Here is a 13,402-nt window from a genome sequence, read left to right on the forward strand (position 1 = left end):
AGATAAGAATTCTTCTCTTCTATCAATTCTTAATACATCTATTTTGTTGTTAATTTCAACATCTGCCATAGTCATAAATTGCTTAAATTTTTCAAGAATTTCATCCTTTATTTTGAGAAATTATACACAACTTTTATAACTTTGATCATTTAGAAAAATTGCAATGAATCTTAATCCATGTAAAAATGTTATTTTGATGGATCCCATTAAATCAACATAAATAAATTTCTTTACTTTTGTTGCTCTATTAACAAATATCTTTGGAAATTTTTTTCTTAGTTTACATCCTAGAAGACAAGCCTAATAGATTTATTTTGTGTTTGGAAGTGAAGATAATCCTTTTAATTGATCTGCCTTTGAGAGATGGTATAGTCCAATATAATTTAGATGCTTATAACAATGATGTTATTTCTATGTCTCAATATCTACTAAAACAAAATTCAATCTATTTTCTCTAAAGATTATATTATCAAATTTATAAAGCTTATTTTTAGAATTTATTTATCTAAATACTACTATTTTTAGATATTTAATTTTATCTAAAATATATACATATATTTTAATAAATAAAATGGGTCTTCCATTATTTACAAGATAATCCACTAATAACAAATTATTGATGATTGTTGATGAATACAAAACATCTATTATTTTTATTTCACCGTGATTGATTTACAAATTAATATCTCATTTTTCTTCAATTCCATCCAACTTATCTCAAGAAATGGTGAGATTTTTGTTAGCCATTTCTTTCATATTTGTAATCAAGTTTCTTTCTCTTGTCATATAAATGCTACATCTACTATCTATGTACCATTATTTTGATTTTTGAAACTCAATTAGAGATGCTTCATATTCATCTCGTTCATTTAATTTTTCATCTTTAGATTCAACTATTGTATTAATAAATTTTTCTATAGAAATTGGTCATTTTCAATGATAACATTCTTGTATAATGTGTCCAAGCTTTCCACATACAAAACAATAAACTATTTCTTCCCTTGAACATCTTCTTCCTCTGCCACCACATCCTTACTATTCTATTTTTCTTTAATCTCACCCACGTCCACAATTTGGATCTGTAATATAGTTTATTTCTTCAATCTCACCCAAATGTTGTATTCTTATGTTAAGTCCTTTTGCCTTGTTCAACTTTATGATGCATTTATCAAAATTTGGCAAAAGAGTTGAGTTATTAATTAAGTGAGTCATCATATCACAACTTCTTGGTAACCCATTCAAAAATAGATTCATAAACGTCTTTTTTGGAAGTGGTTTCTCCAACATAATAAGTTTATTCTTGTATTCCCTTACTAATCTCATATATTCTTTGCCATCTCTTTCTTCTTATAATCACAATGCAAACAATTAAGAATTTATCAATGTAATTTGTGATTAATCTCCACTTTAATAGATTTCCTTGAGTAAATTCTATACATTAGCAAGATCTAATTTCTCTATCCATGTATCAACAAGTTCATTACAAACAAACATCAATATTCTTACATGTGTTTTACTCTTCTTTTGCTAATGCATTGCTGCAATATAATGTTTGCATCTAATTAATGGAGGAAAGGTTGTCACTTCTGTTTTTACTTCTATAATTGACTATAGATTCTCTCTAATAAGCATGGATTTTATCCTAGATTGCCCTACATGATAGTTTTTTTTTTTTATTTATCTCCAACAAGTTTGTTGACTTCTTCCACAAAGAGATGCCTTCTTGGTTCACTCTCATTCATTTCTCAAGTCTTTTTTCAAAAGACTTATCTCTCTACATCACTAATTATAATACTTCTATTAGTTTCTACTGTCAAATCAAAATTGTAGAACTATTCTCTAATAATAAAGAGATTATTCATACATGTTTCTCAAAAATACAAAAATACATTGCTATCAATAATCATCAAACTCTCTCCAACCTTGTTTTGATACCATATTAAAAAACTTATATTGAAGTTTGTTATTTATTGCATACTTATTGAAATATATTTATACACATTCACTTTACTAATTAGTGATCTCTTTTTGTGCCATTCAATCCAGGAATCCTTTTCTATTTCAAGTCAATGTTGTAATTTATAGTAAACCTATCATCTAAATTAGGGATTCTAACTAAAGATCCACAAGCAGAGGTGGCCTTGCTATACGAAAATTCTACCTTATTATAAACGGCAGCAGATTGGTTGCCTAATATCCAGCCACGCTTCTCATTATGACGCTTTACCATATCTCATCGTTGAGACTGGACTTTCCACATCTTAGTGAGCGAGAGCTGACTGTGAGAAGCTGTGTAAGATGCCAGCCAGAGAATGTTGCTCTGTCTAAGATGAGTCGTGGAGGTGGTATATATGTATATATATATATATGTTTACACATGCGTCTACTAGGCAGCTGCTGCAAGATGTGGGTTTTTGCTGTGATCTCAATGGTATGTGTACCAGTAGTCGCACTATTTGTGGAAAGTGGAAAATTTACATCGATGCATGAAATGGAACAATTCTTAGAAACTGCGGCCATCGTGTCACAGATGATCCTGAGAGGTTGCCACCAATTAACCACAACCAGCTTCCAGAGAGACGTGAGTCGTCGACAAGTCCACCGCTAAGTTCTATATACAACAAATCAATTTGCGATACCATCCTGGTTCTGAATTCTGAGCATTGCTCGTTTCACACTATTGGGTGTGTGAACAGTAGCACAGAGCACACTAAAGTCGGAAAGGCAAACCAGTCGAGCACGTTTTGAAAATTATATTCAGGACTTCAATGTAGTTACATTTGTCTCCTCCTGAACAAAACTTTGCCATTAGAAACTATTCAAAAACACTACAGTACGCGAAGTCCAATCGTCTGTTGAAGCCGCTTATCCAAAATCTGACATGAATTTTCGCCTTTACTTCGCTGTGTGCAAAACCTCTCCCTGGATCTACTGGTCCAATTTCAACCATGAAGCTTCAAAAACACAGCAAAGCTTGTGACTCGATCTTGACCAAAGAACGCTTCGTACCAATCATCAGAAGTTGATGGTGGACCTGCAAATCTACAGGTTTCCACGGCGTCAATCTGATTCACCAGTTCCCAGTTAGTTGTTGTAAAAGCTTGAAAACTCAACCCTCAAAGCAATGACTGACGACCACATAGAAAACGGTCATACTTGACCTCACTCATCACTCTCAGAGGGCTCTTTCTGCCCAACTTCTCGACGTCCTGCTGATTCTCAACTTTTATACTCGCTCTCTACACCTGCCTCGTAAAACACTTCTACTTTTAAGTATCACCATCTTGAGATAATATATTTCACTAGCTGTTTGTGTTACACAGTCATGTCACGTACATTCATTACATACCTTGCGATTGTAGGCCACACCGTAGGCATTGAAAGGGTTAACTGCAAGTCCATTGCTCTTGTTGAATTATTCAAACTCTTCCGCCTGTGTCACACTTCGGTACCTCTTTTACACTTAAGTATGCGGTACGAAGGCCCTCGTAGTACTCTTTTGGAGTGTTGGTCACTTGTTTGCTTCTGCTGCTCTGAAGAGTCGGCCCAGCTTTTGATCTCCTTTCCAGGCACCTGCTGACTTATCAGTTACACGCGCGCCTACACTGTTGTTGCTTGATAATGCCATGCTGGAGCTCCTCGTTCGAACCCTTTCCATCAAATTTTGTCTTTCTGAGTGGTCTTCATCGTAAGCGACCATCTGCGAATCTAATTGAGACTCGTCAAAGCGTAGACTATCGTCTTGATTAGTAGTAGGTTTCGGTGATTTTGAGACCCCGTCCGCTTTAATTGACCTTGCAGGGTAGAGTTTAGGCTTTTTAAAATCAGAATGAATATGAGAGCTTTCCTCCCTTGCCCTCCTGCTCAAGGATGCTGCATCAGATGAAATTAAGTCTTTATGTACCTCCATAACTTCCACCAAGTCATCACCCTGGACCTTACTCGTCTGTCGCAAAAGGCCTTCGATTGCATCAACCACATTGCCTGTACCTTGGTCTTCACTATTGTTGTGATCCATGATGCTTCTGCCCCCAGCACTGCTGTCAGCCACTCCAAAAGCTTGCATATTATCGATACCCATAGGTCTTACATCAATTCCAGTCTCTCGACATGGTTCAGGTGTATCCAACTCAGAAGCTAAATCCAGGGGCTTGGACGTCCCTGCAACACTCGCCTCACCATTGTTAAAATTATTCCCACTTACCACGGACCTGGTTGAGGGTTGGAGTGCGGGCCGGCTAGTGACAGGTTTTAATTGAGAGATGCTCTCCTGAGATAATTTTACTCCAATATTGCTGTTGCCCGCTTCAACAGCCGACGGCGAATTGGCATCCCAAGGGTCTAAATGAGTTCCTTGAGCTTGAGAACAATCTGCACCTGTTTCGGCAGAGCGAATATTTCTCCGAACTGTCGAGACCTTGGTTACTCTAGTGGTTGTCGCTCTCGTACTCTTCGAAGAGAATGCCATGGATTGCGAAGGCACAGGATTTTGCTGGTTGGATGTTTGAGTTTGAGTTAGAGAAGGTGGCTGCCCAGCACGCACGGGGCGTTGTGTCATGAAACTATGTTCCACCTCTTTCTCTGCTGCAGTTGGCTCCCTTGGACGAAATTTATCCATGGGTACGGCCATATTCTGCTCTACGCAAGCATAAAGCCAATTTGCTGTGACGCATCGAATCCCGAGCCTCTCGGCATTTTCGTACTTTTCCCCAGCTTGCACCTTGCAAAGTAGATGCGTAATTTTGGAATTCAGTGTCTCCGAGAATTTAACTTTCAGCACGTAGCAAAGCTTCCTCAACAATTTTCGGTCCCGCTCACTGTATTGTGAGACGCAGAACTTCACTCCCTGCAAGTCAGCCAGCGGTATTTGGCAAGGCAAAGGTCGGAACAGGGTGTGACTACCGACGTCGAGCAGCTTCCCCTCTTCCAGGCACTGAGATATCCAGTGCTTTGAAACGAACTTTACGGTGGTTGCAGCAGGAGTGCCGTGCGGAGCCAACACATATTCTGCAGAAGAAACGCTTGCTTCGCAGACGCCCCCATGGTCCACAATGCGTCGGATGATATCATCTCTCTGATCTAGGGGATAATCGTTTGTGAAACCAAAAGCAATACCCGCGAAGCACTTACCTGTCCGGGAAATTGGGACCATCAATCCCGTTCTCTCTGAAATGAAATCTTCCGGCCGGGTCAAGCAGGCAGTTCCCTTCGTTGCTGATGTTCCACCTTCACCTGAGGCTGCCGACATAGCACCATGACCGACTCCTGGATCAACTGAACCTCCCTTCCCAGATTGTGAAACCCCAGAAACCCACCCTGTTTGTTCTTTACCTTGAAGGAGAACATTATGAGATACAAGATAAGGGTCAGCAGAAAGTTCTCTTCTCTGTCGTGTGCACTCTTCAAGCCACGCTGGTTGCACGATGTACACGGCGCCCCACATTGCCAGTTGCCTGATCTCCTTCATACCACATTCAGCTGAATTACTTCCAAGAATCACATGGGTGATTGTGTCATTCATCTCCATGTGTCTGGTACCTCCACCAGCGAGCACGAGATTCACCTGCTTCTTCATCTCAGCAGCATTAAATCCAGTGAGAAAAACCCTACAGCCCGAAAGATACATCGAATCTTTTTCAATGCTTTGCCGTCTTTCCGCATTAGTGTCAGCAGACGCCTCTGCATCTTGCTCCCCTGATGCATTGACTTCGTTGTTGGACGCTGGGCTTGAAAAAGTCCCTTGCTCCTGAACTGAAGGCACTTCTTGCTTCAATCCACCAACGGGAGTCCGTGAGACCTGCACTGTGGGCGGGACCACAGGAAAGCACGCCTCATCGAGGCACAGCTTGCGATTGATAGACTCCCAGAACCAGTTCTGCGACACCACCTTCAAACCCCAGTCCTTTCCTGCCTGGTACTTTCGGCCTTCGGGCAGAAGGGCAATCAAATGTGAACATTCCCTAGTGAGGTCTGCATGATAAGCAGCACCATACTTCTGAGCAGCGTCTTGTATACGATACCTATCTTCAAACATGATTCCCGTAGCACAGATCGTGAGGCCAGCAAGAGGAAGCATCTTATGAGGATCATGTGGAACTTGCCGGTGTTCTCTCGCGCATTGCCGCAGCCACGACGACATGAGTGCCGGTTTTCGAGCCACGTCACTAGCCCATCTATATTTTGTGGCTAAAACATCCTTAGCCACCACAAAATCAACCTCCCGGACTGGTTGTTGAAGCAAAGTACCATCCATGGACGTCACCAATTCTTCCAGGTCTTTTTTCTCATCACCAGAGAACCCTGTCAATAGTACTGAAACGCCCTCCAAGGCCAAACAGCACGTATAGTCACGATCCGGGAGCCGCTTGCCTTCTCTTGCGCAGCGGAGGACGCATTCTGGCCCTACGACTTTGCAGCCCTTCGCACGCATGTCTTTGATTTTATCAACTTGGAAATCTGCAAGAACGTGATAATCTACATTGGAGTTGGAGAAAGGATTCAAGTTCAAAAACACCTCCGCTCCCTGGTGTGCAAGTGCATCTTGTAGAGCACTATATTTCTCCGGGGGTACATAATTGCGCGGGAGAAACACTCTGAGGCCTAGAAATGGAGGACCACCTTCCCTCCCACCCACCGCCATTCCAGGTAGTACACTCATCAGACCCAGGAATGGTTTAGGGTTCAACCAGCTCTTCCAAGCATATCAGCCCACCATCCATTGCACCACGACATTCTTCGACCAATGGATCTCCTGAGCTTGCCCTAGGACATCATCGGATTGACATCCTAGGATATCCTTCGGACCTAGAGAAGGGTGAAAATGAGAGGATCGATTTCGCAGAGGAAGTATCAAGTGCTCAAGCTTTGAATCCACCATCTATAAAATTGAACAACAATTTTGGAGGAAAAAATAGACACCAGGTTGCGACGTAGAGACAATTACCTGCAAATAATAAGGCAGTCAGTCAAGAATGCGCCCGCAGCGCATTCTGCTCGCACACAACAAAGCCCTTCATAAACTCATCAACAAACCTTGCGGTTAAAAACCTACTGATACAACCTTGCGGACATCAAACATCAAGGCACCGGGTCGAAACTGACGCTCCCGCTGTAACCAAGAGTCCACAGACACCATATTGGCAACGCCCGGAAATGTCCAATTTCGATAACAACTACTCTAACGGCACCATTCGCATATTACCAAGATGTCTGTACACGAGAAGCAGGATTACAATTATCACTCGTTCTGCAAGGCGATCGCCACCCTACTTCAAAGTTGGAAGGTCTCAAGTAATTTATCTATCCCGCCACTGGAAATCTCCAATTGCACTTTCTCCGACAGATCAGAACACAATGTCTTCCATACCCCTTACCCAAGCGGCCTCCAGCTCGATGACAAATCCCAAATGCAAGCCCTCAACCTAAACACAAGCTCTCCCAACGAAAAGAAAAAATTAAGGACCGCCACCACTAGTTCCGCACAACACAATGCAATCGAGAACTCACTTGCACCCTACACCCGGCAGAAGCCCAGCGACGACAACCACTCCACCACGTAAATCTCCATGTCCTCGCAGACCTCGCAGATATGTATCAGCGGAAGAAGCTGCTCCACAACCTGTGAACTACCATCCCATGCTATTGTTGTTGTTGTTGTTGTGACTCCACAAACTCCAGAGGCTCTCTCTGAGTTAGAAAGTGCCAAATGCTACTTGCGAGGACGGCCCCAGTGCGACAGGGCAGTGTGGGCAAGTCGGCATGAAAGCATCGGGAACTGGAGACGTCACACACAAAAGTGAGTCTGCGAGTTTGCGAGGAGCGAAATCCAACTTGATGAGTTCGTGAGCTTAAACCAAAGTCGGAGGCGTCTCGTGGATGAATGCTGTTTTAGATGAATGTCCTCGTTTATTCATTGTATGAATGCTGTTGCTCCTCGGTCTCCGACCCCCTACTGGATAGAATCATTCATCCTTCCGGAGATGACTCGCATCGAAACCCAATGCTTCCGAAATTAAAATGTAAGTAATTTATGGTCTTTTATTGATTTCGTCAATATTATCTATATTTTTTTACGCTTTAAGCATGGGTGGATTCTTGGAGGGTGGATCCATATGTTACAAAAGATAATTATGTAATACAAAATTAAAATAAATGCTGTCCAAAATCATCAGAAGATGATTTTATGGACCAATTTTCTCTTCTTCATCCACATTTAATCGTCATTTTTTACATGTGTGTTCATTTGCACTCAACTTGGTTAAAATTTATGGAGATATATTCATTAGAATCATTTTTCTAAATTGAAAAATCACTTAGCAAACACCAACAACAACAATGTATTGTTATCAACTTGAAACCTAAAAAAAAAAATAGTGCTGTATAATTTAAATTATATTAAAATAGAATATGAAAGTAATTAGTATAATCATATAAATTGGTTTAAGTATGGTACAAGAATAATTGTACGGGTTTCTTGTAGCAATTGTAAATTGACAACAATTGAAACTCTAATGTTTAAAAGTATTAATGAATAAATGAACAAGTTTTTTAAAAAAGACACTCTTAAAATGTGCTCATTTTGTGTACAAAGGTTTTTAAAGTAAAATTCACCAATTTTAGAAAAATAAATTGGTGTTATGAAAATCTTACTTAAAAGTATTAAAAATATGTAGAAGTATAATATATACTTTTCAATCAAATGCATCAAAATATTATGGTCATTTACAGTTCCACTACAGCAACACTCATTGTAAAGTGGTCTTCTCTCAATCGAAGTTTAGGAAAGGATCTAACGGAATCCTCCAAAAACTATTAAGTTAAAAAAAAAAAAAAAAAAAAAAAAAAAAAAATCCTTTGATAGTAATTCATTTAGCAATTTATTTTCAGACTATATATTCATATCTCTTGTGTAAGAAAAGATGGATTTTACATGACAGGCAAACAATTGAAGGACATAAAAGAGGTAGTCACAAGTATATCATTGACCAAATTTTATATCATATTTTATTTTCCCAACTGAAAAAATACTTTTTATCCACGAGAAATACTTCCAAAAAGGAAAAGTATTCAGTGAAATCCACGTAACATTTTACAATGAATACTCCAAAGTGTGAAATTAAACAAGGTTTACAGGAGCTGTCTCGCCGTTCAAATGGTACAACTCTCCACTAGCGCCATCCAAACAAAGATGATGGATTAGAGGAAGCAGTGATTCTCCATGAAGAATGTATAATAAGTATGTAAGAATGGGAATCTCGGTATCCAGAACGGGGTTGACGGACGAGGCCGACATCGTCGCCACGGGACGATTTTCGTGACGTGAGTCGAGAACCAGGTCGAGGGATTGATACCCTGAAATTATATCCTGGAGCCTACAAGGACAAGGCCGATCCCGGATCGGGTATATGGCCGTCTGCGTATCGACCTACTATCAGGAGACCTATCAGGGAAGCTCTCAGAAACAGGAGGTGTTGATCTTGGTTTCGTGGAGTTGGAGGTTTTCAGCTGCGTCAGGTGGTCTAGCAGAGCCAGCGATGGAGCTTGTCAGCAATTTCTTGCAGTTTTGATCACGCGCTAGGCTTTGGTTTACTTCTTTGATTTCAAGGATCGCTTGGTTTTTGAAGCTTTGCGAGTTGGTAGACCGAGGCCTGAGAACAAGTTGAGGTTTATGTGGGCGATGCTTGGCGGAACGCACTTTTGCGACGGGAGAGGAGTACCATGATCACGAGGAGTCGAGTTGGGTATGTTCATGGAGAACCCAATTAATCTTTTTGCATGATTTTGAAGCTTGATGGGTTTGTTGCCATTTCGTCGTGAGCTGCGTGTTGACCGGCTTTCTGTTGAGTTAATTCATGTGCGTTTGAGGTTCTTGAGTGGATTATTTTGGGATGAAATCTTGAGACGTAGGGACTTCCGGGCCTACGATGACCATGGAGGTGTTGCAATTTCTTGCTGTGGCTATTTTTACTTGAGATTGCCTTTCGGATGACCTCGAAAGGGGCGTCACCGTGATTTAGGTTTGAGAGATCACGCCGGAATCCGCAATTGACTGAGCTTGGGTATCCGTTTAGGATTGATCGAATCAATGACGGATTCCGGCAACTAGAAAGATGACATGACTGAGGCGCATAGTGAATTGCTGCCTGACGTTTTGGCTTTTTCATATTTTCCTTAGTGACGGGGGATTGTGTGGTTGATTTCTACGGCTAAGTACTGATAGGGATACCACTGAACAACTCTTGGGCATTCAAAAATCGCGATCCCCGTTTGTGGAAAAATGATTAGGGGGTTAGTGACGTCGGAAGTATCGTCTGTCGGTTTTTTGTCACTGTTCCGTTTCCTGTGCGGTAACTACAGCGTTTTGTTTCTTTTTGAAGAGGAGCTTCGAACATGGAGGCCAGTGGGGACCAAGGGACTGTGCCGTTGTCTATGATTCCGCTCCTGGAGGTGGCCTATAGTAAATGTCAAGAAGAAGAGAAGGATGGTTTGGAACAAAGAAGCAGTTGGAATACGAAGCGGGAGCCGGAAGGTGGGAAGAAGCGGAAAAGGTCTTCAAACTGGAGCGAAGCCGAAACAATTCAACTGCTTTTGTTGAGGAAAGCACAGCTTCAGAATAAAGAGGAGAGAAGAGCATGTCCGAAGGGTTCCAGCGCATGGGACGAGATAGCCTCTCAACTGAAAGATAAATTCATTCCCAGATCCGGGAAGCATGTGGGTGAGAGGTGGGACACTCTCAGACGCGTATACATGGATATTGAAGAGCACTGTTCTGAACATCAGAAAACCTATGCGGAGGTTTTAGATGCGAACAGAGAATTATTTAAATTTATTCCCACAGAGTATACGCAGAAGTGGCATGAGCTGATTGCAGATTGCAAACCTGGGAAAAGGAGGGGAAAGAAAACCACCGAAGCTGTTAGCTCGCAAAAAGATTTGACGTCCTCGTTGTTTACTGAGGCTGCACCTCTCAAGACTGGGCCAGTGATAGAAGAGTATCCTATGACTTCTCACAAACCTTCAGATGAATCTGGTTCTCAGGGCGATGTGAACCTACTGAAGCTTGACAGAGCTGCTGCTGACGCCGCACATATTGAATATAGACCAAGTGAATCGAGTCCAACATTACGCGCACAGTCCTCTCAAATCGCATCTGCATTTGATACACTTATCAAAGATATAGAGCATATTTTCTCTCGACAAAGATACCAGCACAATTCCAGCCAGAGATGTGAGAGAACATATGCTAGGAGAACAAGGGACTGTGACGAGAGGGTCGACGGTAATGGCGTAGAACGAATGAATGATATGTGTTACTCAAGTAAGATGAATGTGGTTGCATCCCTGCAATCTGTGCTGGAAGCATTGAAGAGTGCATCGGAATTCACAAGTTCAGGTTAGTCATACAGTAGATGATGCGCTCCGTTATGCTTCATGTTCCTATATTCTCTTCTGAATTTTGAGAAAGGTCTGACACGCAAGTTTTACTTGAAGTGTCTGTTTGAGTTAGTAATGTCTTATTTAATCACCTCGCCTTGTTGATCCAAAATCCTTTATGCTTTCATTTATAGTTGTTTACGAAAACAGGATCCTCTGTTGGGAAATGATGAAGTCAGTGGAGAGGTGGCAATTGCAGCCAGTTACCGTCCTTCGTGTCATATGTCAAGGTTTACGGAGAAGTTAAAAAGATGGCCTCTTTCTGTACCCAGGAACTTCAAAAATATGTCTTCTTTAGTTCCAGCTATTTTTTACCACTTCTAAATATTTTGTCACTTAACTGACTTTTGGGAACTACTAACTCTTTCTGGATCTCTGTGTGCAGCATACTGAATGTCTATAATATCCCAACAATGAAACACGATGTTAATCTGAGGTCGTATTATCTGACTTTGGTAGACTAAAATCTGTGTCCCCTTGCAGATTCATATCTCCTTAAAATAGACAAACGTGAATGGAATATCGTGGAGCATAACATGCGTGCTTTTTCGGACAGGCACAAGAACAACGCGCAGCCTAGGTATGTTTTAAAATTCCCTCTGAAGGGTTTAGGACGAGGCCCGTGAGGCTTGCATAAGTTTCCTAATTATGCATACATAGGTTTCGTTTAGGGCAACCGGGTTGCTCTTTTTCTTTGCAATTGAGACTTTGTAACCTGTATGAGGACTTGCACAAGTTGTGACTTGTGCTGATAGGACGACCTACTCAAAGTATGTCTCAGGCTAAGTATTAGACTGGTTTTCGTCCATTTTGTATTATGTGCAATAATTTTCTAATGCATGAATTGTGCTACCCGTTATGTTGCAGACCTCGCCCAGAAGAAAAAACAAATAACAGTTGTGCAAGGAATGAGCTTTGATCTTAGACCCCAGATAGCGTGAATCGCCATGGTGATGCTATTGTTGTTGCATTGCAGCAGTAAATATATATTCCCTGATATATTTGCAGTCATAGGAGTACAAAATGTAGGAGACCGAGTTTAAAAATTGGTACAGTGGTATGATTAGGATTTTAGGGATCTTTGGGTCCAAATATTGAAAGTTGAATTGACGTTTTCAGGTCAGACGGTTGGTGAAGCAAAATATCGATGCTTTCAATTTTTTCATCAACTGCGAAATGACGATCATCCATTCACGGGGGATCTGTAAAGTGGCCTTCAACGAAGACCCAAATCTCGATTTGAAGTGAGCATTGAATCATTTGTTTGGAATACAGCTTGCTAGTATACATGAACTTTAGAATCATACTGCATTTAGTGGTCGTTTGAATCGTAGTCGGTAGGCTGAATTCACTTGATCGTATATAGTTGAATATTTTTATTCCTTCCTTTTTCTTTTTGTTATTACTCGAAAACTGTGCATTGAGAGCGTTCTCTGCTATCAATGAGGATGCTGGAAGTAGTTGTGCCTTCTCTAGCACGAACTGCCTTAATCCGGCCTGGCCTGTTTTTGTTAAGTTGCTTTCGTGTGGCAATCTTCTTGCAGGAATTTTAATCTATGGATTTAGAACTCTACTTGCAGTTGGCAGACGCATGAGTTGTTGGAGTCTAGACATCATACTGAGACTTACTGGGTGTATTGTGGAAGAGCCACCCTCACTACACATCATGGTATTGTTGAAATGGATGACATATATGAAAATAGGAGCACAGGTCATTGATTGAGTTGTGCTACAAAGCTCTCCTCGGAACAATTTGATGGCCTACTAATTGATTCTGATGCAGTCAGTACCTCGTTTGATGGAACTTTTTCTTCCCAATGGTCTTGAAAATGTATCTAGTTGGTGACATTCACAACGTGATATTAACATCATCTCTAAATTATAGTGTCGCTACGACTTTTGTGATATTTATCACTTCCTATCTTAATTTTACCCGTGGTTAATTTCCATGGAAATATCTAATGGCACA

The 13,402-nt window shown here is 41.0% G+C and overlaps 2 protein-coding genes across 15 annotated transcripts; one reads left to right on the forward strand and one right to left on the reverse strand.

The window, feature by feature from the left end:
* Positions 1-2,719: 2,719 nt before the first annotated feature.
* LOC112280182 (uncharacterized) lies at positions 2,720-7,826 on the reverse strand. 12 transcript variants are annotated; one of them, XM_090248473.1, is made up of 4 exons: positions 7,507-7,826; positions 6,944-6,989; positions 3,350-6,804; positions 2,720-3,042 (listed from the first exon to the last, which is right to left on the reverse strand). In XM_090248473.1, the coding sequence occupies exon 3, from the start codon at positions 6,656-6,658 to the stop codon at positions 3,512-3,514; it is 3,147 nt and encodes a 1,048-aa protein (XP_090104599.1). In that variant the 5' UTR covers positions 6,659-6,804; positions 6,944-6,989; positions 7,507-7,826; the 3' UTR covers positions 2,720-3,042; positions 3,350-3,511. The 12 variants fall into 12 exon arrangements, with proteins under 12 accessions (XP_090104599.1, XP_090104597.1, XP_090104603.1 ...); XM_090248471.1 differs by having other exon boundaries at positions 6,944-7,010; XM_090248477.1 differs by having other exon boundaries at positions 2,720-3,065; positions 6,944-7,010.
* Positions 7,827-9,469: 1,643 nt separating this feature from the next.
* On the forward strand, positions 9,470-13,402 carry LOC112279264 (uncharacterized). Of its 3 annotated transcripts, none has more exons than XM_073532412.2 (6): positions 9,483-9,740; positions 10,377-11,392; positions 11,917-12,013; positions 12,301-12,383; positions 12,553-12,677; positions 12,978-13,402. In XM_073532412.2, exons 1-4 carry the CDS (start codon positions 9,718-9,720, stop codon positions 12,350-12,352), a joined length of 1,188 nt encoding a protein of 395 aa, XP_073388513.1. In that variant the 5' UTR covers positions 9,483-9,717; the 3' UTR covers positions 12,353-12,383; positions 12,553-12,677; positions 12,978-13,402. The 3 variants fall into 3 exon arrangements, with proteins under 3 accessions (XP_090104612.1, XP_073388513.1, XP_024369289.1); XM_024513521.3 differs by having other exon boundaries at positions 9,504-9,740; positions 11,584-12,013; XM_090248486.1 differs by having other exon boundaries at positions 9,470-9,740; positions 12,301-12,677.

This window comes from Physcomitrium patens, chromosome 3 (genome assembly GCF_059467195.1).
Source record: "Physcomitrium patens ecotype Gransden chromosome 3, ASM5946719v1, whole genome shotgun sequence".
Classification (NCBI taxonomy): Eukaryota; Viridiplantae; Streptophyta; class Bryopsida; order Funariales; family Funariaceae; genus Physcomitrium; species Physcomitrium patens.

What these genes read in the sequence shown, in the direction of transcription:
- LOC112280182 (XM_090248474.1), bottom strand. Translation starts at nt 6,658, where the DNA reads ATGAGTGTACTACCTGGAATGGCGGTGGGTGGGAGGGAAGGTGGTCCT.
- LOC112279264 (XM_090248486.1), top strand. Translation starts at nt 9,718, where the DNA reads ATGATCACGAGGAGTCGAGTTGG. An exon ending in ATCACGAGGAGTCGAGTTGG is followed by an intron (nt 9,741 to 10,376) that starts GTATGTTCATGG and finishes TTCTTTTTGAAG; the next exon opens with AGGAGCTTCGAACATGGAGG. An exon ending in ATCGGAATTCACAAGTTCAG is followed by an intron (nt 11,393 to 11,916) that starts GTTAGTCATACA and finishes GTCCCCTTGCAG; the next exon opens with ATTCATATCTCCTTAAAATA.